This window comes from Coenobita brevimanus, chromosome 15 (assembly GCF_032717465.1).
Source record: "Coenobita brevimanus isolate Jiangsu-jjx chromosome 15, ASM3271746v2, whole genome shotgun sequence".
NCBI lineage: Eukaryota > Metazoa > Arthropoda > Malacostraca > Decapoda > Coenobitidae > Coenobita > Coenobita brevimanus.
The window spans coordinates 5,321,039-5,333,538 of record NC_136968.1 but is presented as its reverse complement, the minus strand read 5'-3'; the positions used below and the strand labels follow the sequence as shown (position 1 = coordinate 5,333,538).

Below are 12,500 nucleotides of genomic sequence, written 5' to 3'. Positions count from 1 at the left end.
GAGGGGCGTTTGCATAATCAGGCAGAGGAGCCGCCATACTATGTCGGTGCCACTGCAAGAAGCACCTTACCAGCATCAAGTTAGTTCTACAGAGGCAAAAACACAATATATTTTTTCAGATCGGCTAAAAATATACTACACTAATTTAGGTTATGTATGAACATGCAAATAAATGTTGGTTTCTTAAATTTGGTTAGTTGTTACAGCTAATTAACAAGGTGTTACAAACTACATAATTATACAGTACTTACACTTGTGATAGGCAACAATATTCTCGGTTATTTTACTTCAATATAACACATCTGTATATCTCTAACTTCTCATCATGACAATGTCTAACAGACACTTTTATCTATCTATCTATCTAACTCTCTACTTTCTATCGAGAGGGAGGTGAGCTTACCACTACAAAAGCAAGAATAGGTTATACTATTACAGAGCTAGTCTCATTCCATCCCTTTGTATTCTGGGTATCAGACGACGAAGGACCTGAGTCACATCTGCCCAGGAAAACACCTCGTTTGCCTACCACCTGCATCTCGGAATTGGTATGCTGGGTGCCTGGGTGTTCCGAGGGGGCGTACCTGTTCTGAAGGATGGAAAGGAAGTCTTGCCAGAACCTCCGTGCGCTCCTTTCCCGGAAGACATGGAAGAGGAAGAGGAAGAAACCCTGCAGGGTGTTGAAGATGCAAAAGAGGTATGAGAAGACTAGCCACCTCTTCCAGAACGCTAGCAAACCAAAGATCCACGTAAAGCCTAGGAGGAAGAAAACGCTGACTGCCATACGAAGCTGGCTCATGAAGAGGTCACGTTCAGACATAGTCGAGGTGACCCGGACGCGACCACACGATGCACTGTAGATGATCCAGGCAAACAGGATCAGATTCACAGCCATAGTCAGTGTCAGGGGTGGTAGGAAGGCGTATATGAATGCAGTACTCGATATCCAGCACATCTTCACATCCTCATCGCTGTCACTGTCATAGAGTTTACTGTCATAGATCAAGACAACGATGATTGGGAGGATGGGCAGCCCCCAGGCGAAAATGGACGCCTTCCACATGAACCTTGGTATATAGGTGCCCACAACCTTGACAAACTTGAGGTACTGGTGGACAGCTTCGACCAACATCCACCCGAAAGAGGCCACAATGAAATAATGAAGCAAGACAGCCACACTTCGACACAAGATGATGTTCCACGTCTGGTTAATTCCAGCTACGAAGATGGTGATGCTGAAAAACACTGAAAGAGAGAGGCTGAAGAGTATCTTATTGTTCAGTGACTTTCTCCATTTCTTGAACAGAAGGAACGTTGCAAAGACCAAGAGCAGGCTAACCACAGACAAAGTACAACCAATAACAGTGATGACATCCAGAACGATTCCATGCACACCTTCAAAATCCTCGCTGTTCAAGTTAATGAGATGGGCAAAGCAGGTGAGGTGATTACAGTAACATATCTGCTGGTTCCCTAGCATCCCTCCGTCCCAACAACCTTTTGTTGACCATCTATGCCTTTCTGGGTGCTTGGTGTCCCAGAAGACACATTTGACATCCCTTGCATGCTTCTTAGGCTTGAAACGGAGCTCAACAGGCTTTCTAAGTTTCTCCACTGTTTTGCCCTTGTACTTGGCTTCTATAATGTAACTGTTGACAGCGTAGTTTGGAAACGTCACCCTGTCCTGGTGTAACTTTGCATTTCGGTACACAACAAAAGCAACTTGGACTTTTTCTTCTTTGTCAGTCCTTCTACTTGACTCTGACTGACTTGGTGACCAGGCGTCGAACATCGGTAGGGAAGATGATGGCTGCCTCGCTCTGGTTCAAACTGATGCCAGAACTCTCAAATACCAGTGGCTCATCCTGCTCTCTGATCCCTGACTGGTAGCCAATAATGCCAGCGTCCTCTTCTACATCAATTATCACTACGGATACCAATTTACTTTGGGCTTTAAGCTTCTGGACACCTTTGGTCCTAGGAAGACTGACTTTAAAGGCAAGATCCCCAAATGCCTCAGACAGAATACTGGAAGAATTAAGTTGATTTTGGGCTGAATCAAATGCTTGACTCTCAGCTTCCATGACGTTGCTCATTGTTTCAACAATGGATTCAAAGTCAGTTTCGGACACTGAATCCTGATTGGCAACCGTTTGGAACTTTGTAGCAACGAAATGAATGTCTACTGGCTTCAGAGAGCTTCCATTACTTGTAAGGTTGGGCAGAGAAGAGAGTGACGTCTGGTTGCTCAACTTGTTTAATTCCCACAGTTGCTTGGTTACGTTTGAAGTCTCGTTGGCACATTCCCCAGAGACCCTTCCCCACTCAAAGCCTGTAAGGAAGTCCCCCTTACATTCCCGTGTAACTGGTTCTCCAGCCTGCGCAACACAAAGCTCCTCTGGCAGTACCACCTTCTTCCCTTGTGTAGCGGGCCACGTCAGGTTCCTCCCGCTGATATTATGATCCTCTGTGACATCCAGAGCACAGCCAATAGTACTTCTCACTGCCTGAAATGTACACCCCTCAGCAGCTAAGGCAGTTTTGTTTATATTACTAATAACCTTCATCCACTCTTTCTCTCCGAGCATAATATACGCTTCATCTTCATATTCCAAACTTAGCTGGAAGTTCTGATTCAGTTCTGACGAGGAACCTGGAGAGTAGAAGAAGTTTTCAATAACAGAAGTATTTTCACTGATATGTCTGCCCAAGACATTTCTGGTCAGGTCTGTGCAGGTGGGATAATCATTCTTACCTCTAGACTGAAACGTGTTGTCATGAACCAGTGGCATATATTGCTTGTTTCTTTCACTTATCACCACTGTAAATGTCTGGCTAATAGGCTTTGTGTAAACCAGAAGATTGGATTTTATCAACATCTTCGGCTTTGTCAACCACCCCATGCACTGGTAGTAGCCTCCAGTCCAACTCTGGATCTTTGCCACAGAACCTGATTTGGGTTTTCTTGGTCTCCTTTTGCCCTTACGGAATTTTATATCTACTAACTTTCCATTTACAAAACAGCTGATGCCTGGCCCTCCTTGTAACAAATTCCTGGTTACTTTGAGGCAAACATCTTTTGAACGGGACGTACTTGATTCATACAGTTCAATTTCTGCTCCTGGAACGTTCTGAGGATCCTGCTGGCATAATATATTTGATAAGGTTGCATTTTCACGCATTCTGGTCCAGCCTGCTTGAGTAAGGACTGGATGAAGTAGCTTGAAGTCTGTCTCGGGTAGCCAGTTAATGTAATGGCTCGTTTGATCCTCGATGTGGTATGGATGGGGTGGCTTCAGACTCATCCACACTGCATCCACACCAGAGTCACTCAGATACTGTCGGTACACAAAGTCGAGGAAACCCATGTGCGGTGTTGGCAATGTAGCTTCTTGATCTTCACAGAATCTCTTGGCTGATTCCCACGTCATGTTGGCAATATCGTGAAACAATTTGAAGCAGAAACGATCACCAGCTTCAAGCCCATGAGACTTCCAATCTGAAGGGCAGATAGGGCTGTCGATGATCAGATTTGGTATGTCAGAACTCCAGCTTGCATAGGGAATGTCCATGAGATAAGAAACATCAACCACGGCAACAAATGGATACCTGGAGTGGCAGGGTTGGGTTGATAAGTGACGAGACTTTAGATCAAGGGCAACACAGTCATTTTCTGCGTATGGGTGGCCAGCTGCCCAAGCCAGACCATCAGGCAGGGAGTCATTCATCACTGAAAATGAAGAATTAAAGCCACCAAAAACCATCAGAGGGCCAAAGTGTGCTACTCTCCTGATTGGCCACCAGATAGTTATATTCCCAACTGCATCTCGTATCAGGGCATCAGTGTGAACCTCTATCTGCTTTCTGCGAATATGGCCAAGTACTTTGGAACCAAAAACAATATTATGTTGATAAGCTGATTCAAAACTCTCATCCCAAGGTCCTGAGTCTGTAAGCCCAACACAAAGGTGATTAGCAACTCCCTTGAATCCTCTTGGACAAAACTCAAATCTTACGCATTTTGAAGCATCAAATTTGACTGACGCACCGTGAGTGTAGTTCCACCTGCAGTACCCATAGCTCAACCTCTCCTCCACAGCCTCGCACCTGTAATTCAGTGGGCTGACCAAGCCTACCTCACTTAATGGTGGCCAGATGATGCTGTTACCACCTCCATAATCCTGTGTAGGTCCCAAACACCTGGTTGCTATTGAAAGCATGATATCCAGGTGACCAAATTCTGTTGTAACCCTTCTACTCATGGTATCATCGCCCTGAAGAGCTAACTGTAAGTCCCTGAATGTCTGACTGGCTGTATGAATGTGCACTTGGAAGCGATAGTCTACACGGGACCAAATCCCATCATCTGGTCCACTTCCCCTTTTCACCGAGATCGGATCAAACGCATAACTGGCCAAATCAATTAGGCAGTCCCCATATAAATCCCTCACAGCATCCACAACTTCACTTACACTACCGGTAGAATTCAAACGAGCCCAGACAGAGAAAATAAGAGTCTCCCAGCCCTCAAGAGTCACCAGGACCTTGTTACTGGCGATGCGGTTTGGTGATTTCAACCCCCACGTCTCGCACCAATACGTTCCCTGCTGGAGCACCGTCTGGGATGTCCCGGGTCGCAGATGGGCCTTAGAGGGGTCAGGGGCAAGGGATGGGGTGAGGGTGCTGGTGTTTGCCCTGAGGAATATCCCGTCCTGGAAATTGGAAAGCAACTAAAATTTCTGACGAACAAAAAATGGACCTTGCCAATAGATAGATGGAAAATGGATCTTGCCGACAGACAGATAGATGGAAAATGGATCCTGCCGACAGAAAAATATGTGGAAAATGGATCTTGCTAACAGACAGATAGAGAATGGATCTTGCTAACAGACAGAAACACAGAAAATGATCTTTGCTAACAGAGAGACAGATGAAAAATGGATCTTGCTAACAAAGGGATAGAAAATGGACCTTGCTAATAGACAGAAAATGGATCTTGCTAACATACAGAAAATGATCCTTGCTAACAGACAGAAAATGATCCTTGCTAACAGACAGATAAATGGAAAATGGATCTTGCTAATATTATGATGAACAGAAAATGAACTTCGCTAATACTCTGATGAACAGAAAATGAACTTCGCTAATATTTTCATGAACAGAAAATGAACTTTGCTAATACTTTGATGAACAGAAAACGAAGCAGATGCATAAAAGCTAACTTAAAAACAAAAAACTTGGCTGATGCTTAATGGATAAAACCTCAAAACAAAGAAATATTTAAAATTCTGTGATGGATGAAAAATACAATAAAATAAATAAATAAATAAATAAAAGTGAGATATTAATGTTGATTTGAAAGAAGGAAGAAATGATTTGGTGAATGACGTAAAACAGTTATTGGGAGACTGACAATGGTTATCTACTACTACTACTACCGCTACTACTACTACCACTACTGCTCCTTCCACTACTACTACCACTATTACTACTAATATGGTAGCTGCTGTTACGATAACAATAATTACTACTGCTACTACTACTACGACTGCTACTACTACTGCTACTCCTACTGCAGTATTACTCATCACCTTCATCATCCTAACCCTTTATTCCACCTAAAGATGGGATTTCATCATCATCATCTTCATAATAATAATAATAAAAATAATAATAATAATAGTGATAAAAATCCATCAATCATCCAATCCTACGTTGCCCCATGAGAAGCGTAGGAGCCCGGGGCTAGGCGTTTGTCATGACATTTAAGATGAGTGACCAGCCTCACTCATCCCTGATTAGCATTACGTGAGCAATCAACCCCAACCACCCCTTGGATATAAACATGCACCGGCTCAATCCGATTGGAGAGCCGTAATTACCCACTAAACCACCAGGCGCCATAATTTGGTTATATGGTTACCACCCAGCGTAGTAAACGGTTTCCTGGTGTACAACAGGAAACCATTTGGCTTGTCACTCAGTGTAGAGTCACCCACAGGCAGAAAGAACAGGAAAGAATGAAGAAAAGGAAGACAAAAGAGGAAGGAAAGATGGAAGAGAGGAAAGGGTAGTCTATCAGAGAGCAGCACTACATCGAGTGAGTGAATGGTGAGCGCCCGAACCTACCACAATACAAATACAAATACAAATAAAAATAAAAATAATAATAATAATAATAATAATAACAATAACACTCACCTTGCGCCAGATGACACGTGCATGGGGTGAGGTGGAGGGGGTAAGGCAAGAGAGAGTGAGAGAGGGGAAATCTCTCTCACTCACTCTAACCCATCCCTCACTATCTCTCACACTGGCTATGACTCTCACCTCACTCTCTCTCTCACTGGCTCTACTTCTTGGCTCACTCTCTCTCTCACTGTCTGTAGGGATGAAGGGGGAGTTACAACAACAACAATAATAATAATAATAATAGTGATAATAATAATAGTAATAATAATAATAATAATAATAACAATAATAATAGTGATGATAATAATAATAATAATAATAATAATAATAATAATAATAATAGTGATAATAATAATAATAATAATAATAATAATAATAATAATAATGTGATAATAATAATAATAATAATAATAAGTGATGATAATAATAATAATAATAATAATAATAATAATAATAATAATAATAACAACTGGAACACCATAAAACTCTCCAAAGACAATTTTAATGAAATCTTGCCACAGCCATTGCCTACTACAAGCCGCTATATAAGGACCTTGAGGTCAGGGCCACTAATCCTGTGCATGTTAGGTCATCACAGTCTGCAAGTCCACCAAGCTGCCTGGCACTAACTTTATACTTTCATGTAAAATCAGGTGACTTGTCTTTCTTCTGGAGTAGTGGAAATTTTGGACCATAGGCAATCTGAGAGAATAATGATCCGGTCTGGACTATATTAAGCACTGCATTGTGGCCACGTCTTGTACCACTGTTACTGCTGTATTAAGCACTGCATTGTGGCCATGTACTACAACTAGCCTACTACTACCACTATATTAAGCACTGCATTGTGGCCATGTACTACAACTAGCCCACTACTACCACTATATTAAGCACTGCATTGTGGCCACGTCTTGTACCACTGTTACTACTGTATTAAGCACTGCATTGTGGCCATGTACTACAACTAGCCTACTACTACCACTATATTAAGCACTGCATTGTGGCCACGTCTTGTACCACTGTTACTGCTGTATTAAGCACTGCATTGTGGCCATGTACTACAACTAGCCCACTACTACCACTATATTAAGCACTGCATTGTGGCCATGTACTACAACTAGCCCACTACTACCACTATATTAAGCGCTGCATTGTGGCCATGTACTACAACTAGCCCACTACTACCACTATATTAAGCGCTGCCTTCTGGCCACGTCCCAGGTATATACACTATATGCCATCAAAATTTCAGCCTTCTAAATCACCTGGTTCTTGAGCTTTACGTTCCCCCCCCCTTTTTTTATTTATTTTTTTTTTTCGGGATGGCATCCGGGTTGCGGTAGTGGGATCAGGATGATATTTGGTCAGCTGAAGCGGCCAACCAGTACTATAATATGGCAAAGAATGATGGCTGTAGCTTAAACGCTGTGCCAATGACAACGATTTACATCTTACCTACAAAAATAATAATACTGACAAAAACAAGATACCTTTTCACAGGGATGTGGGAAGTTTTAATAATAATAATAATAATAATAATAATAATAATAATAATAATACCTGAGAGAGGAGCACAAGGATGGATGCAAAAGGCGTCGAGGGAGAAGGAGCATGGAAGGGGGAGGATGGTGGAGGAGGGGAGGTGGAGGGCGGCACACTCCCTCCCTCCATCCCACCCCTGGCCAGGTGGGGAGTCGAACCAGGGTGCATGCTGCCCGTAGCCTGTAATAATAATAGTAATAATAATAATAATAATAATAATAATAATAATAATAACGTTACAACAATAAAAATATTAATAATAATAATAATAATGATAATATAAAAAATCGATGTACTGAAAAGCATAAACACATTGATAAATGAAACGAGCCGGCCATTAGTACTCCCCCACCTCTAAGAATAGACCCATCCACTCACCAGGGCATGAGAAGACGACTAGTACTCCCCCAGCTACAAAAATAGACCCATCCACTCACCAGGGTAATGAGAAGATCACTAGTACTCCCCTACGAGCAAAAATAGACCCAACCACTCGCCAGGGTAATGAGAAGACCACCAGTACTCCCCCCGCTACAAGAATAGACCCATCCACTCAACAGGGTAATGAGAAGACCACCAGTACTCCCCCTATCTACCGGAATAGACCCATCCACTCACCAGGGTAATGAGAAAACAACCAGTATTCCCCCACCTACAAGAATAGGCACATCCACTCACCAGGGTAATGAGAAGACCACCAGTACTCCCCCTATCTACCAGAATAGACCCATCCACTCACCAGGGTAAAGAGAAAACCACCAGTACTCCCCCCGCTACAAGAATAGACCCATCCACTCACCAGGGTAAAGAGAAGACCACCAGTACTCCCCCTATCTACCAGAATAGACCCATCCACTCACCAGGGTAAAGAGAAAACCACCAGTACTCCCCCCATCTACCAGAATAGACCCATCCGCTCACCAGGGTCGCGCGTTGGCCACTGGTACTCCCCCGCCTCGAAGAACAAACTGGTCCACATCAAGTCCGTGCGGAGGTAACTGGAGGGATCTTTCTCTCCAGGGTAGGCAAAGGTTGTGATGTTGTAGGGCAGCTGATCCACGCTGGCTAGGTGACCCCCAGTGTTTTGGCAGTGCTCGTGGGAGGAGGTCCAGTTCTGCGGAAGAGGAGTTTTGATTACTGTTACTGCCACTACTGCTACTACTACTGTACTACTACTGCTACTACTACTACTACTACTTCTACTACTACTACTACTACTGCAGTTTTTTTATTTTTGTCTTTTTTATGTCTTCCACTTCTGGGGAAGAGGAATTTTGATTGGCTACTGGTTTGCATACTACTACTACTACTACTACTACTACTACTATTACTACTACAATTTTTTTTTATAATTGCCTTCCTTATCTCTTGCAATCTATCTTTTTACCTGTCCCTCCAAAAATTTCATCACTGTGTCTCGTCTATCTGTATATCTGATGACAAATGGACTTTCCCAAACCTTGCCAATCACACAGACGGCCTCTTGTCACTCTGTCCACTTCCTCCTGCATCCACCCTACCTATCCCAAACCATCCCATCCCATCATTATCCCAAATACTTCATCTATCCCCCCCCTCTCCCTCTCTCTGCCATCCGACAATCTTGCATGATGTCTGCAATGCTCTCTCTCTCTCTCTCTCTCTCTCTCTCTCTCTCTCTCTCTCTCTCTCTCTCATCCTACATCCTACCGACAATCTTGCATGATAAGTCTGCAATGCTCTCTCTCGCTCATTATTCACGCCAACTCGCAAGCTATTAATTATCTCTCTCTCTCTCTCTCTCTCTCTCTCTCTCTCATTATTCACACATTAACTCGTAAGCTACAATTTCTCTCTCTCTCTCTCTCTCTCTCTCTCTCTCTCTCTCTATTCACGCATTAACTCGCAAGCTACAATTTCTCTCTCTCTCTCTCTCTCTCTCTCTCTCTCTCTCTCTCTCTCTCTCTCTCTCTCTCTCTCTCTCTCTTTATTCACGCATTAACTCGCAAGCTACAATTTCTCTCTCTCTCTCTCTCTCTCTCTCTCTCTCTCTCTCTCTCTCTATTCACGCATTAACTCGCAAGCTACAATTTCTCTCTCTCTCTCTCTCTCTCTCTATTCACGCATTAACTCGCAAGCTACAATTTGTCTCTCTCTCTCTCTCTCTCTCATTATTCACACACTAACTCGCAAGCTACAATTTCTCTCTCTCTCTCTCTATCTATCTATCTATCTATCTCTATTCACACTCTAACTCGCAAGCTACAATTTCTCTCTCTCTCTCTCTCTCTCTCTCTCTCTCTCTCTCTCTCTCTCTCTCTCTCTCTCTCTCTCGCAGCTCAAAATTACTGATAACCTTATCGGTGAAAATCGTATTCATATTTTTTTCCCATAATTAAATAACTACGCTACGGCCGAGATCTGGACTCATTTCGATTTAATCTATCTATCTATCTACTGCCAGACGCCATAATCCCGTAAGGGGTGGCCATTTGACTTTGAGTTATTTGTTTTACGGGGAGAGGCACTAACCCTCCCCCAACCCACTTGTTGACACGTAGGGAGCATGTATGGTTTGGTTATATGGTTACCACCCAGCGTTGTAAATGGTTTCCTGGCTTACAGGAAACCATTTGGTATGTCACTCAATGTAAAGCCACCTGTAAAGGAAAGAAAAGCAATAAGAAGTGACAGGAAAGATGGGAGAAATAGGAAGAGAGGAGGGCAGGCACAGAAAAAGAATGATAAAGGCTAAGCAAGAACATGACTCAAAATTTGGCTAAGAATAACTAGCTGTGGCAAATTTTTCATTTTGTTTTTAATTCCATGAACCTTTGTTATGAGGTTGAGTCTCCTTGGTTACTAGTCAAATCAACCCTTCAATCTGACTACACCTGGCCATTAAATTCCTTGGTCTTAGTTTTGACGCTGATGAGTCTCCTTGGTTACTAGTCAAACCAATCATCCAATTATAGTTGAGTGGTAGGAATGAGTCTCCTTGGTTACTAGTAAAAAAAGAATTAACTGAAAGGGGATTGGGGATCTTTGCCACGTTAGAGTAAAAGCATTGAAGCTATGAGAAAGGAACGCGTCTCCTTGGTTACTAGTCAAACCAACCCTCCAGTTATAGCTATGAGGTAGGAATGCGTGTCCTTGGTTACTAGTCAAATCAACTCCAATTATAGCTAAGAGGTAGGAATGCGTCTCCTTGGTTACTAGTCAAATCAACCCTCCAGTTATAGCTATGAGGTAGGAATGCGTCTCCTTGGTTACTAGTCAAACCAACCCTCCAGTTATAGCTATGAGGTAGGAATGCGTCTCCTTGGTTACTAGCCAAACCAACTCGCCAATTACAGCTATGAGGTAGGAATGCGCCTCCTTGGTTACTAGTCAAACCAACCCTCCAATTACAGCTATGAGGTAGGAATGCGTCTCCTTGGTTACTAGTCAAATCAACCCTCCAATTATAGCTATGAGTAAGTATGCGTCTCCTTGGTTACTAGTCAAAGTACTGTAAATGCACTCACGTCTCACCAGAGGCATAGAAGTTACCACCAAACAACCACCATTGCCCTCACCAACCAACATTCCCATACCATCAACCACCATCCGGGAGGCGGCGAGAGAATGAGTTGCTAGTTGGTTGCGAATGTTGGTAGTTGCGGTAGGAATGTTGGTAGTTGTGGTTGGAATGTTGGTGGTTGTGGTAGGAAAGTTGGGGGTTGTAATGTTCGTAGTTGTGGTAGGAATGTTGGTAGCCGTGGTAGGAATGTTGGTAGTTGCGGTGGGGACGATGGTGGTGGTCGAGTTGCACGGGGCACTGATGGTGGTAGTTGTGGTGGCAAAGGGTGTGGTGGTGGCGGTGGCAGGAATGTTGGTAGTGGCGGGGATGGTGGTAGTTGTGGTAGACGCGCCAACCACCACAATCCACCACAGACGAAGGTAAACAAAGACGGCCATGTTGGAAAAGTTATATCCTTTCCTTCGCTGAGTCTCCCAGCAGTAGTGTGCAAAATAATGTTTGTTCTTTTCCCTTTTTCATTCTTTTTCTTTCCCTTCTTTCCTCCTCCTCCTCCTCTTCTTTCCTTTTTTCCTCTTCTTGTCTTTCTTTCTTCTTCTCCTTCCTGGCGAACACCAATCTGACGGCACTAAATCCACATCTACTCGTACACGGCCATAACTCCACAAAATGAATCCACCCGTCTCACTTTCTGCAGGTACAACGATATTCTGACCCGCAGTGCAAAAAGCAGATTAAATTTTTCAAACATAACAAACATATAATAACCTAACTGATAAAAGCACTAAGGGTGAATGTCTATAGTGTCTTCAATATAGTTTTCGGACTTACGGGAGCAATTACACGGGGTCGAGAGCGATTGTAAAAGATAGACACAGGATTTCCGTCCGTCCGCTTGATATGATAGCGTCTTGGGCTTGAAAGCATAATTATTTCTGCGTATCTCAAAGTCTAGCATCAAATTAATAAAGACTGAAATAAAAATAAATAAAAATATAACAAGGGGATGATATACTCTCAAATTTATTCACGAAAAGAGCGTTTGAATAATTTTTTGGGTCGAATTCAATCTTACTTACGTGCATGTTTACATCATAGAAAACGTGGCACCAAAGAAAACCAACCAGAAAATGGAGGAACTATAGCATTTCTCGCAAGTCCAACCTTCATTACTTGTTTTTTAACCAGATCTTTATCAGGGCGTATTCAGGGCTGTACGAAGGGGGGAGGTCAGTTAGTAGATACCCACATTAGTACTACTACTACT

General features: G+C 43.0%; 1 protein-coding gene across 1 annotated transcript; it reads right to left on the bottom strand.

Moving 5' to 3' along the window:
- Nucleotides 1–424: 424 nt before the first annotated feature.
- On the bottom strand, nt 425–12,318 carry LOC145390657 (uncharacterized). Its single transcript, XM_080265449.1, is given in 4 exon segments — nt 425–1,772; nt 1,774–4,695; nt 8,634–8,848; nt 12,313–12,318. Coding segments are annotated over 4 exon segments (4,491 nt in total).
- Nucleotides 12,319–12,500: the final 182 nt, after the last annotated feature.